Source organism: Dipodomys ordii, unplaced genomic scaffold, assembly GCF_000151885.1.
Source record: "Dipodomys ordii isolate 6190 unplaced genomic scaffold, Dord_2.0 Scaffold104, whole genome shotgun sequence".
In the NCBI taxonomy this organism is placed as follows: Eukaryota; Metazoa; Chordata; class Mammalia; order Rodentia; family Heteromyidae; genus Dipodomys; species Dipodomys ordii.
In genome coordinates, this window is record NW_012267320.1 from 790374 (window position 1) to 814643 (window position 24270).

Consider the following 24270-nt stretch of genomic DNA (forward strand, 5'->3'; position numbering starts at 1 on the left):
GCCTGAACTCTGGGCCTGGCGCTGTCCCTCAGCTCTTCAGCTCAAGGCTAGTGCTCTACCACTTGAGCCACAGTGCCACTTCCGGCTTTTCTTCTTTTTGCTTATGTGGTGCTGAGGAATCGAACCCAGGGCCTCATGCATGCAAGGCAAGCGCTCTACCACTGAGCCACCTTCCCAGCCCCAAGTCCGTGAAATTCTTATCTCCAACGAATCACCAGAAAACGAGAAGTAGCACTGTGGCTCAAGTGGTAGAGAGCTTGCCTTGAACTGAAGAGCTCAGGGACAGCATCCAGGCCCAGAGTTCAAGCACCACGATGGGGAAAAAAAAAGGGGCAGGTAATAAGATGGTATTTATTATATAATTCAGTTTTTCGTGTGTTGGTTTTAGGGCTTGAACTCAGGGCCTGGGAGCTGTTCCTGAGGTTTTTTTGCTCTACTGCTTGAGCCACAGCTCTAGTACTGAGTTTCTGTTGATTACTTGGAGATATGAGTACCATGGACTTTCCTGCCTACAATCCTCAGATCTCAGTCTCCTGAGTACCACGATTACAGGCATCAGTCATAGGTGTCTGGCTGACATTCAATTATATAAAACTAAAGGGAATTAATGTTTACAAACAGCCGAGGAAAGAATCTGGTAAGACACAGAAAATAGTAAAAATTATTTCTTGTTAAGGAAGACTATTTTCTACTATTTTCTAAAGTTTTCCATGAACATAGTTACTTCTGAAATGAACACAAAACAAACTGAGCCTGTATGTGGCCAGGAGTGTATGGGGTGCTGCACAGAAGTGAACAGATTTCCAGCTTCTGTGTCTCAGTGTACTGAGCACAGTGTAATGAGTGCCATCTAGGCCATGAGGTCCAGAATTCTGCCTGCCTGAAGTCACCAGCAACTTCTCTAATTCACTGCTCAACTCTGAGCATCCTGGAGACGAGAAGTGAGTCTTGTTTACCTGGACCTTTACAGCAGATGAGGAACATAGGTCCCAGAAAGTCACACGTTTGAACAACGACAAATGCAAGTGGCAGGAGTGGATTCAGATCAAGGATAAGAACTATAGCCAGGGCCCAGAGGCCAGGCTGTCCCGTTCTTCCTCATGGCACAGATGGGGCTCAGATTGGGCATAAGCAGTAGTACGAGGGTTCAAGCCGCTGATGGGTGTCCATGTGTGACTCAAGGATCAGGAAGAAACGGAGGCCACAGCCCTGAGGAAGTACAAGTTAAGGCCTCTCCAAGCACTTCTGCAAAGCTCAAGTTAAGCTGGAAAAAACCTACAGTTAGCTTGACTGTTTCCAAGTGTGGAAAAATGGGTATAGTAACTCAGAAAAGAGCAACACAGGGCTGGGAAGGTGGCTCAGTGGTAGAGCGCTTGCCTTGCATGCTCGAGGCCCTGGGTTCGATTCCTCAGCACCACATAAGCAAAGCCGGAAGTGGCGCTGTGGCTCGAGTGGTAGAGTGCTAGCCTTGAGCTGAAGAGCTGAGGGACAGCGCCCAGGCCCAGAGTTCAGGCCCCATGACCGGACCCAAAAAAAGATTAAAAAAAAAAAAAGAGCAACACACACAAAAATGAAATATCCCAAAGTGTATGAAAAGTATTCGGTTTTGACAAAATTCACACGAACAAGTCAAAGAGGTTAGAAAATATCAACGTTATAATGCCGATTAGTGGCTACATTTTAGGGTGTTGATTTTGAGATGGAGATCTCCACATATGCCAAGGCTGGCCTTGAACTCATGAGCCTCCTACTTCAGCCTCCCCAGTGGCTGGGATCACAAATGTATGACGCCACACCTAGCTTTAGGACTTTCAAATGCCTTTTTACCATTTGGACTTTGTATTGTGAATATGTTACTTCTGTAATGTAAAAATACTGAACAAATTGCTCTCAATTAAAAAAAAACTACCTATGATTATCAAGCCCCAATTGAATACTTTTTTTCCTCATAAAATGTGACAAAGTTTAAATGAATCATCTTTTTTACCTTAAACTACTTCAACATTAACTGTGAAGCAGGGAATCACTTTCCTTCAACTGATACCTGGTCTACCTAGTGGTAAGGACAGCAATACATCAGCATACACATGCAAATATCCCAGAATCCCGCTGAGCCAGAAGGTCACAGAGCATGGGATCCAATTCCTGGGAAATGCCCTAGGATGGGAGGAAACATTCTAGAATCTCAGACTCCATAATATGGAAAATCTCCAAAGACTAGTAGCAAACAAAACTGTACAGGAGGAATAACAAAGAGGCCCAGTGCAAGCTCAAGTTTGCAAGCTGGCACTGTGCCAGGGCAAGCTGCTGACTCCCCGGGGGGGACTGTCACAGGGTCTGCAGCTCCTTCAATGTTATCCACACTCGGTACCACAGCTGCAAAAGTGTGCTCCCCACCAGAGTCCAATAGCACTGAGGCAACACAGGTGGCGTGCGACCCCACTGCGTCTCCTGCCCGGGCCGTTGTGGCCGGCGGCAGGATGATGAGCTTTGTGTTGAAGTCAGCATGAGGCTCTGGGCTATGCTCGTCTTCAGTGAATGTTATGAACTCTAGACCATTTTCTGTATTGATTTCCTTAATTTTTATGTTTAGTGTGGGTTTTAAGGCTTGAACTCAGAATCTTGTGCTCTTGCTTAGCTTGTGCACAAGGCTTGAGCCATAGCTCTACTTCTGGCTTTTTGGTAGTTAATTGGAGATAAAGAGTCTCACAGATTTTCCTGCCCTGCTGGCTCTGAGCCATAAGCCTCAGATCTGAGCCTTCTGAGCAAATAGAATTACAATGTGTGCCTATTGCACCCAGTCTTAATTTTTTTACTATAAAACAGGACAGTGAGATGGCCTTTTCAATTTAGGTTACAGGTATAATAGCCCCAGCTGCAAATAATAATATCCTACTTTTTTCCTACTATTGAAAATACTACACTTGAAACAAGATTCTGACCATCTGCAGCAGCTCAAGGGCGAGAGAGGGAAGGCCGAGCACACCGAGGGCCGTGCTCCTGCTCGGGGGTCTCTTCCCACCTGGCCCCAGCGCACTTGTCTCAGCCACCCAGTGCTCTACTGGTATCTTCAAATACAGTGTAATTTAGTTTCTAATTTTAGGACCAAATAAATTAGCTCAAGAAGTAAAAAGGAAAGAGGTATAATTCATTATTAAATTTTTGTTTTCTCCTTATTCTTCATTAAAAAGCAAAACCAGCTATATACTCACTGGGCTATCTACTGCCTTTTGGCCCTTGGCTTTGGATGAGGATGGCCCCTGGGGAGTCCGGGTCACAGAAGCAGCGGAGCTGACCTCCGATGTCCTCAGGTCCTTTCTTGGATTTGGCTGCAGAAATAAGGTGAATGGGGAAGGGGATGGAGGGACAAGGGAAAAGCAAAGCCAGTTACCTTAAGGTTCAACTACCTTCTGTCTTTATTGAATTTCTCCATGGAACTTCCTCTGCTCCCCAATTCTCACACTTTACAAATAAGAATGAAGGTGAACATTTTACTGTGCCCAAATGAAATACCTTTTTCTTTTTCTGTTCATCTAGAATGTGTTCTCTCACTTTCTGAATAATTTCATCAGCTTTCAATTCGGAGAATAAGTTCTTGTTTTTGCTTCGAACTTTTTTGATAAATCCAACAAGTTCAATGCTGAAAGGAAAAGATGAGGAAAATAAATGATAAACAACGAAAAGGTTTTTGTTGTTGTTGTTGTTATTTTACTGCTAAGTAGATGGGCACCAGTGGCTCATGCCTGTAATCTTAGATATTCAGGAAGCCAAGATCTGAGGATTTTGGTTCAAAGCCAGCTCAGGCAGTAGTCTGTGAGACTCTTATATCCAATTAATCGCTAAAAAGCTGGAAAGTGAAACTGGGGCTCAAGTATAGTGCAAAAAAGCTCAGGGGAGGGCTGGGAAGGTAGCTCAGTGGTAGAGCGCTTGCCTTGCATGCCTAAGGCCCTGGGTTCAATTCCTCAGCACCACATAAGCAAAAAGAAAAAAACCGGAAGTGGCGCTGTGGCTCAAGTGGTAGAGCGCTAGCCTTGAGCTGAAGAGCTGAGGGACAGCGCCCAGGCCCAGAGTTCAGGCCCCACAACCGGACCCCCCCCCAAAAAAAAAGCTCAGAGGACAATGCCTAGGCCCTGAGTTCAAGTACACATATACCAAAACCACCTTTATTGGGGGTCTGGTGGTATAGCTGAATGCTAGTGCCCTTGCCTAACATGCATAAGGCTCTGAGTTCACTCCTCACCCCACAAAAAAGAAGAAAAAATGCTCACTCATTTCTGCTTACAGAAAGAAACATCTATCTTGCTGAGCTAAGCAACTGTACAGTTCTCTCCCTGACAGGGCTGGCCATGATTTTATCGGAACAGATCACCTCAGTTCAGTGAAGTGCTTAACAGGCACTAATACTGTACACTCATACCTGCTATACCACGGGAAGAGCAGAGACAAGTTTGCCATGACAATGTTGAATGTTCCTTTGAGAAACTGGCTTGAGTGAACAGCAGGTGTTGGAGGAGCAGGCAGTCTCTGCTCTACCTCGGGGCTTTGTTGGGCAGGTCCTGGAGGAGGAGCAGGCAGTCTCTGCTCTACCTCGGGGCTTTGTTCTGCAGGTCCTGGAGGAGGAGCAGGCAGTCTCTGGTCAACCTCGGGGCTTTGTTCGGCAAGTCCTGGAGAAGGAGCAGGCAGTCTCTGGTCTACCTCGGGGCTTTGTTCGGCAGGTCCTGGAGGAGGAGCAGGCAGTCTCTGGTCAACCTCGGGGCTTTGTTCTGCAGGTCCTGGAGGAGGAGCAGGCAGTCTCTGGTCTACCTCGGGGCTTTGTTCGGCAGGTCCTGGAGGAGGAGCAGGCAGTCTCTGGTCTACCTCCTGCAGGTCCTGGAGGAGGAGCAGGCAGTCTCTGGTCTACCTCGGGGCTTTGTTCGGCAGGTCCTGGAGGAGGAGCAGGCAGTCTCTGGTCTACCTCGGGGCTTTGTTCGGCAGGTCCTGGAGGAGGAGCAGGCAGTCTCTGGTCCTCTGCGGGGCTTTGTTCTGCAGGTCCTGGAGGAGCAGGCTGATTCTGCTCTGCTTCCGGGTTTTGTTCTGCTAGAGCTGCTTGGCCAGCCTTCTCAGGCTCTGTCTGCTCGCAGGACAGTGACCCCGCTGACAGAGCCAAAGGAATTTCATCTGCACAGTCCTCTATAATGTCCATCTTGCTGCCTGCAGAAGTCAGGAGCTCTGGATCCTCATGGTCTTCAGACTCAGAAAGTGACTTCAGATGAAGCTGTGTGGAACATATGACAGTAGTTGGATCATTTTGTGATTGTCGTTATTATTAATTGAAAGGAGAAATACCCAAGGACTATACTGAAGGGCACATCAAATTTGAAAATGGTAAATTCTTTTGTTGTTGGTTTGAACTCAAGACCTCATACTTGATCAGCTTGCTTACCTGGTACTCAACATTTGAACCATGCTTTCAGCCCAGTTTTTTGCTGGTTCAGAGATGGGAGTCTTGAATACTTTTCTGCTTAGGCTGACTTCAAACGCCAGTCTCTAGACTTCAGCCTTTTAAGTAGCTAGGATTACAGGTGTGAGCCACCAGCACCTGGCGATATTTTTGTTTTAAAAGAATTACTGACCACAACATTATTAGAACAAAGGGCGATTGGTGGCTTTTAAGTAATTCTCACTATTTTCCCTGTGAAACTAGAAAAACTGCCTCAATGAGAGAGAAGGTTTTGCCTACCACGTGCCCAACATCACACTCCACCTAATCTTACCTCTTCCCTTTGCAGCTAAAATCCACAGCAGACTCAACTCATCAAAACACTAGCGTGTGCCATAGAACACCCAGCAGTGCTGCTCCCGCCAGTTAGGTAGACTTAGCTCTCCCTATGGCTTTTATTTTTTTGGTGCTGGTCCTGGGGCTTGAACTCAGGACCTGCCTGTTTGTCCTTTGGCTCAAGAATAGTGGTCAACCCTTGAGCTATATATAGCTCCACTTCCAGCTTTCTGGTAATTAATTGGAGACAAGAGTCTCACAAACCTTCTTGCCTGGGCTGGCTTTGAATTGCAATCCCCAGATCTCAGCCTCCTGTGTAGCTGGATTATAGGTATGAACCACTGACATCCCACGTTCTCCTCTGTCTATGCCCTCACAGTGGATATTGCTGATGCTACCTGAGGTTCTTATCTCCAGTGCATGCTACCTTCAGGCTACTTCTAATTGTCTCAGGCCACGCAAACTGTGCTTGTTGCTGAGTAATGAGCACTTTCAGATTCCTGAGATCTAAGGAATTGCTCAAACTGTATAACATAGCATAGAGACAAGGCTTCTTTGGCCCAGGCGCTTGTGTCTTGTATTGTACAGTCAGATGCGCTCCCCACAGTCCCTTCACCAAGCTCTGCATCCACTCTTAGGGCCCAGTTCTTTTCTTTTTTTTTTGGTCAGCCATGGGGCTTTAACTTTGGGTCTAGGTGTTGTCCCTCAGCCTTCAGCTCAAGGTGAATGCTCTACCACTAGAGCCACAGCACCACTTCTGGTTTCCTGGTGGTTTTTATTGGAGATAAGAGTCTCACGGATTTTCCTGCCCAGGCTGGCTTTGAACCGCAATCCTCCGATCTCACCCTCCTGAGTCATTGGTGCCCGGCAGGGCCCACTGCTTGTTCACCACTGAGTCAATGAGTGAGCGAATGAGAAGCAAATGAGACACAAAGTGGATGGCTTTTAGGGGCACAATGAGATTTTCCAGGATTTGAAAATAAAAGTTCTTTTGAGCAATTACAAAATTTCATTAAGCCAAAATGACAAATTATTGGTAACAGTGCTCGAAGATTGTAAAGACTTGGGAGAAGCTGTAAATGAGAGGTGATCTTCAATTCTAAATAAAACCCTGCTTCTTATTCAGGCCAATGAAAGTGCTTATGCTTTTCACCCGTAAGATGTTGAAGATCACTGATGGAAGGAGCTGAGTAGGGTATCTCGAGTAGGAGACCCAACAGCGCAGAGCACAGCAGGGCTGCGCAGGGACAGCTGAGAGGGAAGCCCTGGCTGGGCTCTATGGGGACAGTAGACTGCATTGCAGGCACATGACTGGCCCAATCAAGGGTCTTGCAATAGCAAGAAGGTAGAAATCAGGTTTCTCCTTTCTCTGCTTGTAGACACTGTATTTCATGTCATGTCAAAGCATTCTAAAACTCACCTTTAATTGACCTTTTAACAGTCTTTACATTCTTATAAGAATGTCTGGGGCTGGGAAGGTGGCTCAGTGGTAGAGCGCTTGTCTTGTATGCTCAAGGCCCTGGGTTCGATTCCTCAGCACCACATAAGAAAAAAGAAAAAAGCTGGAAGTGGCAGTGTGGCTCAAGTGGTAGAGCGCTAGCCTTGAGCTGAAGAGCTGAGGGACAGTGCCCAGGCCCAGAGTTCAGGCCCCACAACCGGACCCCCCCAAAAAAAAAGAATGTCTGATCTTCTTTCATTCATGTTATCTCTCAAAAATTAACATTAAAATGTGTTATGCTAGCCCATCAAAGCCCTGCATATCTGAGGTATAGCCATACTTATTCTGTATGTGATGAGGAAACACCTGCAGGTATGCAGGAATGAGAACCATGGGTGCAAATAGTAATGAGGGTCTGATTCAACTGCAGGTACTTCTATGCCTTGATTCAGATGTGAGAATACAAGTACCACACACGTGTGTGGTAGCACCTGGGTAATAAAGGCAGATGAGGTACATGAAAATGGGGAACATGCCCAGCTGCCGACTGATGTTCGTTCCATCAGTAATGAAAGCATTATGGACAGTAATGACACCAATAATGAAAGCATGAGGACAGTCACAACGCCATCCCATCCCAGAACACTGCCAGCAAGCTATATGGACCAGGTAAAAGTGCTTCATTTCCCCCTCCCTATCAAAATAAGATGCAACAGACTTACTGTACTATAAGCAGGAAATGAAAGCTCAGAAATCTGTACTTTAGAAAGGTCACTGAGCAGAGAACCATTTTTAATTGCTTCAATTTGCTCTTCAAACTCAGCCTGTGGGTAGAAGGGAAAATGTGAAGTTTTTCTAAATTCCTAAGGAAAATCATTTTTTTCCTTAGTGTACACCACTATGATCAAGAATTTTCTAAGAAACACAACTGACACGAAATGTATTAGAGTAAGGCAATTTGTCTCTCTCTCTCCCTTTCCCTCTTCCTCCCTCTCCCCCCCACCTCTCTTTCGGTGCTGATCCAGGGGCTTGAACTCAGGACTTTGGTGCTGTCCCTAAGCTCCTTTGCTCAAGGCTAGCATCCTACCACTCAAGCCACAGTTCCACTTTTGGTGTTTTAGTGGTTAATTGGAGATAAAAGAATCTCACGAAGCTCTTTTCTGCTTGGGCTGGCTTTGAACTGCAATTCTCAGATCTCAACCTTCTGGGCAGCTAGGTTTACAGGCATGAACTACCCGTGCGCTACTTAACACAATTACTTCTTCTTCTGCTGCTTTTTTTTGGGGGGGGGGCGGGGGCGGGGAAGTAGAGCTTGAACTCTGGGCCTGGGCGCTGTCCCTGAGCACTTCAGCTCAAGGCAAGTGCTCTACCACTTGAGCTACAGCGTCACTTCTGGTTTTCTGGTGGTTAACTGGAAATGAGTCTCACGAACTTCCCTGCCCGGGCTGGCTTTGAACTGAGATCCTCAGATCTCAGCCTCCTGAGTACCTAGAATTAAAGGCATGAGCCACTGGCGCCCGGCCAACACAATTATTTCTTGAAAGTTCACAGTAAGATCTCACTAATTAGAATGCTCTAAAAATTTCTCATATATAACTTAACTATATCAATCAAGGACAGAGTTGATTATTAACCTCATAAAAAACTCAGAATGTCAACAAAAGTATATTATTGCTACCAATAGTTAAAAAAGTTTAAACATGACACTACCATTCTGAGAATTATAACCATCCTACAGATTTTGACAGAATAATGAAAAGTTTTACAGCTTACCTTTGCTTTCTTAATTTCTTCTGTAACGTTAGAAAGAAATGATTCCCATGAATGTATATCGGACTCTATGTCAAGACATCCTGCAGAATCACTGGAAAAGTTAAAAAGATGCCACTGCTTAAACACTGCAGAAAAATGACAAAATAAAAGCCTGCATTTAGCCAGGCTTCAGTAGCTCATGCCTGAAATCCTAGCTACTCAGGAGGTTGATCTGAGGATCGAGGTTCAAAGCCAGCCTGGGCAGGAAAGTCTATGAGTCTTATCTCCAATTAACCACCAGAAAACCAGAAGTGGTGCTGTGGCTCAATGTGGTAGAGTGCTAGCTAGCCTTGAACACAAAGAGGCTCAGGGACAGTGCTCAGGCCCTGTGTTCAAGCCCTACAAGACTGACAAAAAAAAAAGTAAAATAAATAAATCTGGAACATGCAAAACAATCCAATAACACCTAACTGCCCAGTTGGCTGTGTAAAAGGAAAGGCTGGGACCACACAGAATAAGGTAAGTGTGGACCTTAGCATTCATGGATCTGGCTCGACTGCAAGGAACAACACATGCTTGAGAAGATCAGAAATACCAGCAGTCTGTGATTGTGTCAGCTTGCCTAACACATCCTAAAGAACAAACAGAATGTTTGTTTTTCTTTCTTTTTTTCTGTCATGGGGCCTGAACTCAGGGCCTGGGTGCTGTACTGAACTTTTCTGCTCAAGGCTAGTGCTCTAACACTGAGCCACAGCTCAACTTCTGGTTTTCTGGCGGTTAACTGGAGTCTTATAAGAGTCTCATGGCCTTTGCTGCCCAGGCTGGCTTCAAACTTCAATCTTCAGATCTCAGCCACCTGATGAGCTAGGATTATAGGCGTGAGCTACCAGTGCCCAGCCAGAATGTTTCTTTACTTGTGTTTTGGTGAAACAGGCAGAGTTAGCATAACATTCCCTAAAAAGAAACACTAGAGAAAGGCTTAGTGGAGGAGTGTATAGTACTGGATAAAATGGTATATAAGATAAGCTGTGATCCACAACCAATAATAAACTATTTAACAGAGGCTTTTCAACTACTTGATCTATATGTCAGTTGAACTAGTCCTATAGTTTGAATCAGCATATCCACTTACCTGTAAGGATATCTGTTAAAAAAAATTAAGTCTTGAAAATGAAAGAGGAAAAAAATACACACTACATCTTTTTCTATAATGCACACAATCAACCAGAACCTTCCTGGTTCAATTCTGAGAGTCTGAAATCTGAATGAAAAAAAAAATCAAGAACTAAGAAAATGAAAACCCTGGAATTAAAAACAAAAGACCAATGTGCATAACAGGACGAAAAGCATCAGATGAAAAGCAATCTCCTGCATGGAAATCCATGGCAAGAGCTGGGGATGTAGCTAATTCTTGCCTTAAATGTGTGATGCATTGTGTTCAATTCCCAGTACCTCAAAAATCAATAAAACCTGCCGGGTGCTGGTGGCTCACCCCTGTAATCCTAGCTACTCAGGAGGCTGAGATCTGAGGATCACGGTTCAAAGCCAGCCCATGAGACTCTTATCTCCAATAAACCACTAGAAAACTGGAAGTGGCGCTGTGGCTCACGCGGTAGAGCACTTGCCTTGAGCTAAAGAGTACAGGGACAGCTCCCAAATCCAGAGTTCAAGCCCCACAACTGACCCCCCCAAAAAAAAATCGATAAAATTTACATGGAGAAATGCAATATGCCATGTTGACAGTTTGTATGCTGGAATACTAATCAACCTTTCAAATTCAGGTCAGAAAACTATAATGATAAATATGAGAAGAAATTCTATCTAGTGGAAAAAATATGTAAACTTTTATCATTAATGAACTTATTTGGTAAGATTAACTATATATTTATATAGAATTGGACAGAGATACTTTGGACTTTGTGGGAGCAATGCTAGGGTTTGAATTTAGGGCCTGAATCCTCCAATCTGGTTCTGTACCACTTGAGCCCCTCCTCCAGCTTTTTTTTTTTTGGATCCGGTCGTGGGGGCTGAACTCTGTGCCTGGGTGCTGTCTCTCAGCTTTTCAACTCAAGGCTAGTGCTCTACCACTTGAGCCAAAGCGCCACTTCTGGCTTTTTTCTGCTTATGTGGTGCTGAGGAATTGAACCCAGGGCCTCATGCATGCGAGGCAAGCACTCTACCACTGAGCCAACTTCCCAGCCCCCTCTTCCAGCTCTTTTTGCTTGTCTTAGTGGTTGAATAGGGTCTTTTGTTTATATCTGGCCTGGGCTGGACCTCAATCCTCCTATCTATGACTCCCAGAAAGCTGGGCTGATAGACACATACCACTGGACTTAACTGCTTTTTTTTTTTGTTGTTGTTGTTTTGGGTATGGTCATGGAGCCTGAACTCTGTGCCTGGGCGCTGTCCCTCAGCTCTTCAGCTCAAGGCTACCGCTCTATCACTTGAGCCACAGCGCCACTTCCAGCCTTTTTTCTTTTTTTGCTTATGTGGTGCTGAGGAATCGAACCCAGGGCCTCATGCATGCAAGGCAAGCACTCTACCACTGAGTCACTTTCCCAGCCCCTGGACTTAACTGTTTATCAATGTATTTTAGAAATGGAATCTCTTAATTTTTTGCTCATGCTGACCTCAAACTAATTCTCCTGATCTCCACTTCTTTTGTTCATATTTTGATTTTTCTGCAACTGTATCTATTTAAAACGAAATGGTCCTAATCTTAAAATCTTTTCTAATTTCATTTCCTAAGCAACTTGCTGGAGAACCTCTGAGAGGCCATACTACCTGCTGGTCAGCTTGAGGTTCTTAAGGTAGGCTTCTGCTTGCGATGCCATGCTCTGTAACCTATACACCTCATGCTCCTTCCAGTTTTCAAGCACAGATACCTGCCAGCAAATTAAAGATGTTTAGGCATTTTTCAAATATAAACAAACTATTTACAAGTTAAAACATTAAGATTTACAGTCATTTTCCAATTTCTCCTTAAAGGAAGAATCGGGACAGGATTACCAGAACTTCTCTATGCTATGATTTGGGATTTGAGAACAGACTAACAAAAGACATTAAAAAGTCTACTTTAGTGATCCTTCTTACAGATGTGACACTATTGTACATGGCTTTCTGCTTAAGGCATATACAAGCATGGAGCTGGGTGAACTGTGCACACTTTCTATGTGTGTATGTGTGTAATCAGAGCCAAGGGCTTGTGGAGGAACCGTGGGCTATACAATCAGTCAAAAAGCCCCATAGAATCTCAACTAGAAAAACATACAGCCAGGCTTTAGAAAACAATGTAAATAAAAGCAGACATCATTTTTATTCTTGTCTTAGTGGTTTTTCAAATAATGCACAGTACTGGTACATATTCTTCTGGCAAGAAAGAGAATATAATATTGCAGTTACAGGTGTGAATCATATGAGCCTTTTTTTTTTGCTCAGTGCTGGTGTTCTATCAATTCAGTCACAGCTCCATTTCTGGCTTTTTGGTAGTTTACTGGATATAAGAGTCTCATATACTGATAAGCTAGTCCTGCTGGACTGCTTTGAATCATAATCTTCAGATGTCAGCCTCCTAAGTAGGATTACAGGCATCAGCCACAGGTGCCCAACAGGAGTATATTCTTAGTACATTATTTTCATTTTATGGTTGGCTATGTCATGGCACATTACCTGATTAAATACGTTGAAGTTATAGTGTACAGTATGGGAAGTGACTATAGGGTGTTGTGCATTATGAATACATGTATGTAACACAGGGAGAGTGGCTGTGTTGGGGAGAGACAGGATTATAGGTAATGGAAATATCTCATCCCATTTCCCAAGAGTAACATCATGCCTTGCATGTAATTAAAGAAACACAAAACCCAAAAAGTGGCCTTGGCACACCTGCGCCTCAGCAGTGTCCTTCACAGACCAGCACTCACCTCTGCAGCCATGGCTCTTTGTCGACTCTCTTCACAGCACTCCTTCCCTTTCTGTATACGCTCTTCTATTTGCATTTTCTCACTTGTAAATGTATTACTACAACGTTGAAAGAAAAAAAACAAAAACCTTGAGAACAAATTCAACTCCAGGCCAGATCAATTTTAAGACTAAGCCACACTTAATTTCCTCATAGAACAGGACACATGTGTGTGCTCTTTCCATTTTACAAATGACCAAAGGAAAGTGTAAAACCCCAGGTGAGTATCTGAGGGCCAAGCTGAGAGAGATGGAGGATGCCATGACAGGCCACTGGTTACGAGTGCAGGTAGAATACAACCTGCCACGTGAATGAATGCTATCATCAATTCCCTTTGGGGCCAGAAATTATTGACATACGAGCAAAAGACTCAACAAAAAAGAATGACCTGTGCATAATTGCGCATAGCCACACTTTTTTTTTAAAAATGTGGATATCTCACTGTTTTTTTTTTTTTTTTTTGGGTCCGGTCATGGGGCCTGAACTCTGGGCCTGGGTGCTGTCCCTCAGCTCTTCAGCTCAAGGCTAGCACTCTACCACTTGAGCCATAGCGTCACTTCTGGCTTTTTTCTTTTTGCTTATGTGGTGCTGAGGAATTGAACCCAGGACCTCTGGCACGCAAGGCATGCGCTCTACCACTGAGCCACCTTCCCAGCCCCTCACTGTTTACTTTTGATTATCTTTTTTTTATTGTGAAAATACTGTACAGAGGGGTTAAAATTACATGGGCAAGATAATGAGTACATTTCTTATCAAGCATTGTAGCCTCCTCCTTTGTTTCTCCTTCCCATCCCTTCCCATCCTCCCCTCGGCCCCCTAGCCATACTTCTTAACAGCCAATGTGGGGAAAAGGAAACTAAACGCTAAAAAAAAGGTGGCCATGCAATATGCTGGAAATGAAGTGTGCATATGAAATTATCAAATGAGAAAAGCAAAATATAACTGCTCACCACTGATAACATATTATGCCTATGTGGAAACTCATTACCTCCAGTAGGAACATTAAAAGGGCATTTGGTACAGTCTAACATTTCAAGCAACACAATAGATGCTTGTAATGCAACCCAGGACCCTTGTGTATTACAAACCCAGAAAAGCACTTCTACCATCTAGTGACACCCTCAACCTCAAAAAGTTTTCCAACACACCTTTAGTTTCAAGTTAATTCAAATAAATAAGAGTAACTGAAAACAATACATTCACGATTTCTTTATATTGCCTGGTAAAATAAAAATACCTAAAGAAAATATAGAAATAATACTTATTTATACTTAGTTTCAAAATGAAATGAAAATAAAATAGGTAATTGTTATGTCTTGGTTGTTGTCTCTTGAGTTTTGTGCTCAAGGCTAGCACTGTACCACTAAAGGCACAGCCTCATTCTTGGCTTTTTGGTGGTAAACTGGAGATAAAAGTCTCTCACAGATTTTCCTGCCTGGCTGACTTTGAACCTTCACCATCAGATCTCAGCCTCCTAAGTAGCTAGGATTATAGGTGTGGGCAACTGGAGCCTGGCTAGATAGGTATTTAAAACAAACACATAAGCAACAAAATATTTAAAAGACTAGAGTATGGTTATATTTCTGTTAGAAAAAGTGTAAGATAATAAAAATAGCCTGCCTGCTTTCAAGGGACTGGTCGGGAAAAAGTTCCTGGTTCTTGTCCATGACATCATTTTTCTGGGTGGACCTACAAAACAAGAGTAACTAGTTTAATTAGCCTGCAGAGTTTTTCAAAACATCCTATCCAGTAAATTACACCATATCTATACAAGCATTTTTAGTTTTTAAAATGCTTTTATATTTTGTTTCATTTCTAGGTTATAAATGGGCAAGGAATTGAGGTTGTTTTCCTTTCGAGAAATTTTCTTTTGCACTTGGAGGGGAGATTCGCTTTTGCTTCACTCTGCTTACAGATATATCACCCAGGAAGCACACTGCAGGTGACTTCAGCTGGAAGCTAGGAGCACAGGCTCTCAGTCAGTTTTGGTAGAAGCAGTGACTCTTGCTCAGAGGACAATCTATGACTTCACAGTTATAACAGGACAAGTAGGAAGTGGCGCTGTAGCTCAAGTGGTAGAGCGCTTGCCTTGAGTTGAAGAGCTGAGAGACAGCGCCCAGGCCCAGAGTTCAGGCCCCACAACCGACAAAAAAAAAAAAAACAAAACGATATAGAGCACTCAGAACCTCGGCGATTTAAAACATTATTAAAAGCCGGGCGCTGGTGGCTCACGCCTGTAATCCTAGCTACTCAGGAGGCTGAGATCTGAGGATCGCGGTTCAAAGCCAGCCCGGGCAGGAGAGACCGTGAGACTCCTATCTCCAATAAACCACCAGAAAACCAGAAGTGGCGCTGTAGCTCAAGTGGTAGAGCGCTCGCCTTGAGCTGAAGGACAGCGCCCAGGCCCAGAGTTCAAGCCCCATGACCGACAAAAAATAAAAAATAAAAAAAGGACAACTAGCTGGGCACTGGTGGCTCATGCCTGTAATCCTAGCTACTCAGGAGGCTGAGATCTGAGAATCACGGTTCAAAGTCCAGCCCAGGCAGGAAAGCCCATGAGACTCTTACCTCCAATAATCCACTAGAAAACCAGAAGTGGCTTTGTGGCTCAAGTGGCAGAGCACTCACCTTAAGCTGAAGAGCACAGGGACAGTGCCCAAGCCCAGAGTTCTAGCTCCATGACCGACAAAACAAAAACAAAAACAAAAAAACCCAGGACAACTATATACCTTTCCTGTGTAGTTTCTAAACATTTCTAATAAGATCTACTTTAAATGCCATCTCACTTTATTTTATGGTCATGGGATTTGAACTCAGGGCCTGCGCGATGTCCCTGAGCTTTTTCACTCAAGGCTACTGCTCTACCACTTCAAGCCACAGCGCCATTTCCAGTTTTCTGGTTTTCCTGCCCCGGCTGGCTTTGAACCTCAATCATCAGATCGCATCCTTCAGAGTAGCTAGGATTACAGGGGTGGGCCACCAGCACCCTGTTCCATTTAACTTCTTTTTAAGTGATTCTTCCACTCTCAAACTCCTCCTCCTGGGCTGCACCTTCACTGATTACATATGCTGTCAGTCACTAGTGGGCAGTATCCCTGTACCAACCATGAGCTCTTTTATATCCCAGTCATTTGTTAATGGGTAGTGAGATTAAATAATATGAGACAGATTTCTACCCCTTGAGATCTAGCACAAGGAAAGAGATAAAAAAGATAGTAAGATGTTACTTAAAAATGTAAATATAAAAAATCAGTTTTGAAGCTAAAATGAAAAAAATAGTAATGTTTATTTCACAGCAGAAATAGTTTTTTTTCTTTTTTTATTGTGAACATACTGTACAGAGGGGTTACAATTACATGGGCAAGATAATGAGTACATTTCTTATCAAGCATTGTAGCCTCCTCCTTTGTTTCCCCTTCCTATTCCTTCCCATCCCTCCTCCCGCCCCCCTGATTAATTTTTCTTATAAAATTGTTATCTTTTTAAACAATATGCCTGAATTGCCATGTAAGAATTATGAGTTAGTCCTCCCTCCCTTTTTTTTTTGAGGTTCTGAGGTGTGAGCTCAGAGCTTCACACTAGCTAAGCAGGCACTGTAATCTTTCAGCCATGTCTTTAGGCCTTTTTGCAAGACAGGTTTTGCTCTTATGCCTGGGCTGGCCTAGACTTCAATTCTCCTATTGAATTACCACCATAGCTATGATGACAGGTATGCACCACCACACCTAAGTTCTTTTCTATTGAGATGAGGGTCTTAGGAACTTCTTTGCCTATCCAAGCCTTGAACTATGATTCTCAGTCCCCGTCTCCTGTACAGCTGTAATGACAGTTTATAGCCAGCTATTAGTTGAGGTGGGGGTCTTTAGCCAGGGCTGGCCTCAAACTCTTCACTCTTCCAATCTCTGCCTCCTGAGCATCTAGGATTACAGGCTTAAGATACTAGTGTAATCTTCTCTTTTTTGGCACGTGCACATGAATGCTTGCACACACACGTGTGTGTGTGTGTGTGTATATGAGAGGGAGAGAGAGACAGAGAGAACACGCTGGTTTGGGGGCTTGAACTCAGGGCTTCATGCTTAACTGATACTCTACCAATTAAACTATGTATCCAGTACGGCTTTTTGCTGAAGAGTTTCTCAGACTTTTCTTCCCAGACTGGCTTCAAATCATGATTCTCAGATCTCAGCTTGCTGAGTAGCTAAGATTCAGGCATGAACCACTGGCACTTAGCAATTTCCATTTTTTTTTTTTTTTTTTTGTCGGTCATGGGGTCTGAACTCTGGGCCTGGGCGCTGTCCCTCAGCTCTTCAGCTCAAGGCTAGTGCTCTACCACCTGAGCCACAGCACCACTTCTGGCTTTTTTTTGCTTATGTGGTGCTGAGGAATCAAACCCATGCATGCAAGGCAAGCACCCTACCACTGAGCTACCTTCCAAGCCCCAATTTCCACATTTTTAAAATTAAGTTACACAAATATTCAGAGCTTTATAGACGTTAGTTTCATTAAATGTGGTCTACTAAGGGAACTACTTTGTCGATATTTAAAAGAATGACAAGTCAGGCATGATGGCTCATGTCTAGAATCCCATCTACTCAGAAGGCTAAGTCAGGAAAATTCAAGTTTGAGGTCAGCCTCGTTAACACAGATTCCAACATCCACCTAAAAAAAAAAAAGACATTGGCATGGAAATTTTTATGGCTGTGGTTCAAGTGATGGAGTGCTGCTAACCTTAAGCAAAAAAGCTCAGGAACAGTGCCCAGTCCCTGAGTTCTAGCCCGAAGACCGGGGGGGGGGGCTGTTCAGGGGTAGGGGAGAACATCTTGTTGTATGGCACCAAGCATAGAGAAACTATAAGTATCCTTGGAGGTCAATACACATTGTGGCCTCCAAATAGGCTGAGGCTTTACTTTAAACAACTGAATGTGGCAGAAATCATGTTTATGACAAGTTTTGGGCTTGAACTATCAACAAGCACTGCAGTTTCTACATCCTTAGGGACCTTAAACATCACAGAAGTGTGGCTACCATGCCCGAAAGCACATGGCAAGATCGTATAATCAGCAGATGGAGAGGCTATATAAGGAGAAAGATCCTCAATTACAGGTACTGAGCCATCCCATTGGAGCCCAGTCCAAATCAAACATAAAAGGTGAAAATAACAACAAATATACTTCACAAATGTTGTTAAGAAAAGGTATTGCCTTTCAACTGTTACTTACATTTCAATGGTATTTAAAAGCTTCTTAATTTTCTTCTTCAGTGCTTTCAATCTTTCTTGGATTTCTTTTTTCTCTCGTTGCCATTTTTTTATTTCTTTGTCCAAATCTTGAAGGAACCAATCTAATTCTGTCTTGGAGATCTAAAACATTTCAGAAAGTACCTGAATAAATAGCGATGTACTTTTTTTTTTTTTGCAGGGGGGGAGGGGGGTGGTAGAGGGGGTGGAGAGCTGAGTCCAAAAGAACAGAATTGTGAAAATGTATTAGCTTCCACAATGGCTTGCGTTCTAGGGGAATAAAGATGCACAAGCTAGCACCCATGGCAGGTTATGCTGTAATGGCCAGCCCTGAGGTACAGTCATACAACACAACCACATCCTAAGCACTAACTCTACCCAGCTCATTACAGAAAGTACTCTGAAGAAGCGCTTCACTGTGCACATAAGGATACATACTTCACTCTACATGCCATGTTTCTTTAATCCAGAAGTAGTCTGTCCAAGTCTAAAACTTTTTGTTTGCTTTAAAAAAAATGGAATGCCTCTGTTTGAAAACTTAACAAACTCTCAGGCAGATTGACAAAAGAGAAATGGGACCTGCTGAAGAGAAGTTAGTTCTCTTTCCCCTAGAGTGAGGTGCAACACTGATACCCACCCAGTCCATTTTGTTAACTTTCCCACGCAGCTTCGGCTTTTTGAAACATCTTTGAAACACTTTTGTTGTGTGTGTTGGTGGTCCTGGTACTTGAACTCAGGGCCTAGATGCTGTCCTGTGCTTTTTTTGTTCAAGGCTAGAGCTGTACCATTTGAGCTACAGCTCCACTTCTGCCTTTTTTTGATGCTTTGCTGGAGATAAAGAGTCTCATGGACTTTCCAGCCTGGGCTGGCTTCAAACCTTGATCCTCAAATCTCAGCCTTCTGAGTAGCTAGGATTACAGGCATGAGCCACTGGAGCCCGGCCTTTGAAACTTTTGTTGTTGTTGTTGGTGGTGGTCATGGGTGCTGTCCCTCAGCTCCTCAGCTCAAGGCTAATGCTCTACTACCTGAGCCACAGCGCCACTTCCAGGTTTCCAGTGGTTAACTGGAGGTAAGTAAGAGTCTCACAGAAATGAGAGTCTGGCTCTCTTTTTTTTTTTTTTTGGTCAGTCGTGGGGCTTGAACTCTGGGCCTGCGCGCTGTCCCTCAGCTCTTCAGCTCATGGCTAGCACTCTACCACTTGAGCTACAGCACCACTTCCGGTTTTCTGGTGGTTTATTGGAGATAAAAGTTTCATGGAGCCCAGCACCAGTGGCTCACGCCTGTAATCCTAGCTACTCAGGAGGCTGAGATCTGAGGATCACGGTTCAAAGCCAGTCCAGGCAGGAAAGACCAAAGACCGTAAGACTCCTATCTCCAATAAACCACTAGAAAACTGGAAGTGGCACTGTAGCTCAAGTGGTAGATTGCTCGCCTTGAGCTGAAGAGCTGAGGGACAGCGCTCAGGCCCAGAGTTCAAGCCCCATGACCGACAAAAAAAAAAAAAAAAGTTTCATGGACTTTCTTGCCTGGGCTGGCTTTAAGCCGTGATCCTCGGATCTCAATCTCCTGAGTAGCTAGGATTACAGGCGTGAGTCACCGGCGCCCGGCTCATTTTTGAACTTTGAAACACATGGGAAGTTTTATGTCCTTTTTGAAGAATAATTCATTCAATGGTAGCAAGAGGTTTGAATGAACATGTTTGTAAATACCCATCATTTATAAGTAAAGCACTCTCTATCTTAACATTTCTCATTATCAGAGCATTATTTAAATGAAAGAACTAAATAAAAGCTACATGTTAAAAATTCTACAGTTTCAAGACTTTACTATCATTGATGGATGCTTAATGAAATATTAGCCTCGCATTTGCTGTAGGAGGATTTAGTTTTTACTTCCTGTCAGGTTTCCTGGGCCTGACTTGCCTGACTTCACTGTGGATCACTAAGGACAAGCGTTCTCAGAAAGCATGATGTATCCTAGTCAATGTATACACACTCCACAGGAAATAATGGCCACAAGTCCAAAGTGATACCAACTGAGAGGACATTTTTTCCCCTTTAGTCAAGGACAACAAGTTCAATGCTCTAGGGAGGCAAACTTGCAAGTCAGTCTAGCTCCTTAAAGATTTTTGAGTCATCCTGAAGGAAAGAGTTTATTATTGTTTCTGGGTGACAGAATTAAAACAATAGTTCAGTGGTGTTTTCTAAGCATAGGAACAAGTCTTGTCACATTTCCCTTCCTAAAACCTCACTGATCCCAGGCTTACTCTATTTACAAAATCTTATCCTCTACCTAGTTTATTTCTGTACCAGGACCAGTGTCAATTTGCCTGCCTTGCTGCCAAGCCAACTTTGTTTCTCTCCTATCCTGCTTTTCTACTTTAAGCCAATGATCTCACCTTGGATCCCCAGGTCTTTGGCATGGAGATTAGGTACAACCACATGGTTATAAGATGCTGAGGCAGAGAACCTACTTGGCAACAAGTATTTAAAGGAGATCAGGTAACAAAAGGCATAAAGAATTATAACCCCATATGCAAGTGTAAACACATACTGCTCAGCCAATGAAAATACTCAATGAGCTCATCTGCTATTTGTATTAGCCACCTCTTTAATGAAATAGTAACCACATCTCAATCCCACTTGCTCTTGTGTAGACACCAAAGGCACTCAGACTAGCAGTTTATCTTGACAGGTAACAAGTATACATTTCACCTGGGAAGTCTAATACCTAATTAACTGATAACTTTAGAGACAAAATAATTGCTTCTTTACAAATCAGACTTACTATGATTTTGAGTATGACAGCAGACTCAAAGCCATACCATGGACTGGGAAGTTGGCTCAGTGGTACAGTGCTTGCCTTGCATGCATGAGGCCCTGGGTTTGATTCCTCAGCACTACATAAGCAGAAAAAAGCTGGAAGTGGCGCTGTGGCTCAAGTGGTAAAGCTGAAGAGCTGAGGGAGGAGCCAAGGCCCAGAGTTGAGCCCCCATGACCGACAAAAAAAAAAAAAAAGTACAATAACAGTCCACTGTACGTACCTGTAATTCTAGCACTAAAGAGGCAGAAGATCAAGAGTTTGAAGCCAGCTTGGGCTACTTGGCAAATTCAAAAACAAAAACCAAGCTAAGAGCCAGAACACATTAGTCAGTGCTGCTGCTCTCTCACAGCCATCCCCTTGGGCACAGATGGCAAAACCTTGATGAACTATGCAAACATAGCACCGGCCACTAGTTTATAAAGGCGGGAAAGCTGTCAGAGAGAAATACGCTTCACTTACCTACTGCCAAGCTGAGGTGCCTTTGTGCCCCAGCCTGCCTGTCGCTCACGTGGGTGGCCCTAAGAATTTTCATATGGATTTACTGAAACTGAATTTGTAACAATATTTCATTTTGTTAAACCTTCCATAGTTTATTACACTCATGTTCCCTATGTTATGTAGTAAGCAGAGTTTTCTTTTTGTTCTTTTCATTCTGTCTTTCCAGTTCCACCCAATAAGTCCTAGGAAACATCCTAATAGTAATCTTTACAGATGAATCCTTTTCCTCTGTGTATACTTAAATCGTAGTGAGTTTGTTCTTTTTATGAATTTTATGTAAAGATGATGTGCAGTGGGGTTACAGTTACATAAGTCAGGTAATGAGCATATTTCCTTTAGAACAGTGTCCTCCATTCCCTCATTCTTTCCCAGTTTCCCCCTCACCCATAAGGGAGTTTTCTTTTAAGGTTCCATTAAAGTAATTTTCTTGTTTTTTCTTCCCCTTTCTTCCTCCCTCCCTTTCCAATGCTGGGGCTTGAACTCAAGGGCTCACACTCTTGTATCATTTTTCCACTCATAGCTGGTACTCTACCAATGGAGCTAGTCAATTGGAGATGAATCTTTCCAATTTGTCTGCTTTGGCTAGCTCTGAAGACTGATTCTCAAATCTCAGTCTCTTGAGTAGCTGGATTACAGATATGAGGCACTAGTGCCCAGCAAATACTCTAATATTTAATACATTATTCTAGCTATTGATCTGGACTTCTGGAATAAAAATCATCCCTTCTTAAATAATGTTACCTTTCTGAACAAAAGACACAAGTTTTTAAAAAACACAACATAATTTCCTTACATCACAATTCCACTGCCATACTAATTTAATCTGGTCTTGTCCCTAACTGGTATTTATCCTCCAGTCAGCTAAATGTAACTGGTGCTCAATCTCATCTACTAGAATTCCAGAGCAGTACATTCAAACTAGATACTTTGAAGGGCAGTTGGAGTCCAAAGATTCCACGAGTAATTTTCATGCTGTCTTAGGAGGAAAATGATGGAATGATAGTAAAAACAGTAATACTCACTGAACCCTTACTATGTAGTACCAGGCAGTTTTAATGACTGTACAAGCGTTTTAAAGCTACAAAATAGGAACAATTATTACTCAAAGGTTTCAGATAAGCAACTAAAGCACAGAGAAGTTAATTAATTTACCCAAGACCAGAACTATCAGAATAGAATCATGTCTGGATATAATCTCCATCAGTCTGGCTCCAGACTTGGAACGACTAATGTGACATGCCTCTCAATATAGTCAGGAATTTAACATGAAACGTAGTCACTAGAAAAGAGTTTTAGTTTACCAAAAAACTGAACTGTAGATAAATGAAAAGCTAGATTTATAGCCCTTTTCTCAAAAGCAATTTGTAGAGGTTCAACAGTGCAAGAAACATTGTCACTTGAAAATGTTGGAGAAAAATTTCGAAGAGGCTATTTGGAGATAGAATTCTTTGTTTAGTCAATGTGTGGTTCAGCTAATTGAGGCTCATCAACAATTATACTTGAATGCTCCTAATTATGCTGACTACTTAAGGAAGGTTTCAGACAGGATTACCTTGTTTTCTTCTATGTTCCTTTTCAACTTTTCTTCCAGATCCCTGGTCTCTTCTGAGCTCCTGAGTTTTATCTGCTCATAATTTTCATATGCTTCCTTAAGCTGTTCTTGTAATGTGTGATATTCTTTTTCGTACTCTTTTTCAATCTGTGAAATATCCCCCTAAAAGGAAATGATAAAACCTTTAAACATTGCTTCAAACGCCTATATGTGATCTTGTTCTGAACACACATGCAAACACACATATACACACAGACACACATACATGAATTCATGCGCATGTGCACCCTCATACACATGTATGAGAAAGGAGGGGCTGGAGTGGCTTAGTGGTAGAGTGCTTGCCTAGCACACATGAAGCCTTGGGTTTGATTCCTCAGTACCACATACACAGAAAAAGCCAGAAGTGGTGCTGTGGCTCAAGTGGTAGAATGCTAGTCTTGAGCAAAAGAAGCTCAGGGACAGCGCCCAGGCCTGAGTTTAAGCTGCAGGGCTGGAAAAAAAAAAAAAAAAGATGAGAAAGGAGAAAGGGATGACTAGGAATGTAATGGAGGGGTGCATAAGTTCAAAGTACACAGTTTGTCTATAGAATGATGACAATGAAACTCTTACATTGTTAATGTATACAGATTCAAAATTTAAAAATTTGTTTTGATTGCTCATGGGGCGTTGACTCAGGGCCTGGGCAACTGTCTCTTAGGTTTTTGTTTTGTTTTTTACTAAAGACTAGCAAAAGTGGAGCCAAGGTTACACTTCTGGTTTTACCACAGTTAACTATACATCAATCTCATGAACTTTCCTGCACAGGCTGGCTTCAAACTACAATCAGATTTCAGCTTCCTGAGCAGCTAGGACTATAGGCTTCAGGCCACCAGCACCTGGCTTTCAAAGTGTTTAAAAGCAAGCTGGGCGCCGGTGGCTTGCACCTATCATCCGAGCAGGACCTGAGAGCTGAGGACTGCATTCAAAGCCAGCCCAGGCAGGAAAGTCTGTGGGACTCTTTATCTCTAATGAACCACCAGAAAACCAGAAGTGGCCCTGGTGGCTCAAGTGGTAGAGCGCTCACCTTGAGATGAAGAGCTCAGGACAGCGCCCAGGATCAGAGTTTAAGCCCCATGACTAACAACAGAAAAAAAAAAACCATAAATACCAAAAAAAATGAAGCTAGTCCGGGCAGAAAAGTCTGTGAGACTCTTATTTCTAATAAGCTACCAAAAAAGGACAGAAGTAGAGTTGTGGCTCAAAGTGGTAAAGT

General features: G+C 43.2%; 1 protein-coding gene across 1 annotated transcript in view; it reads right to left on the bottom strand.

Annotated features, from left to right (window-relative positions):
• The window catches only part of Ttc3 (tetratricopeptide repeat domain 3), a 106465-nt gene that overhangs the window by 1431 nt on the left and 80764 nt on the right, over positions 1-24270 (bottom strand). The window contains exons 34-45 of the mRNA XM_013027424.1: positions 23016-23177; positions 18126-18265; positions 14527-14595; positions 12869-12965; positions 11730-11830; positions 8967-9057; positions 7916-8017; positions 4955-5254; positions 4572-4869; positions 4418-4517; positions 3514-3640; positions 3213-3329 (exon numbers count right to left, since the gene is read on the bottom strand). Coding sequence (XP_012882878.1) covers positions 3213-3329; positions 3514-3640; positions 4418-4517; positions 4572-4869; positions 4955-5254; positions 7916-8017; positions 8967-9057; positions 11730-11830; positions 12869-12965; positions 14527-14595; positions 18126-18265; positions 23016-23177 — 1704 coding nt within the window. The remainder of the gene's footprint in view (positions 1-3212; positions 3330-3513; positions 3641-4417; positions 4518-4571; positions 4870-4954; positions 5255-7915; positions 8018-8966; positions 9058-11729; positions 11831-12868; positions 12966-14526; positions 14596-18125; positions 18266-23015; positions 23178-24270) is intronic.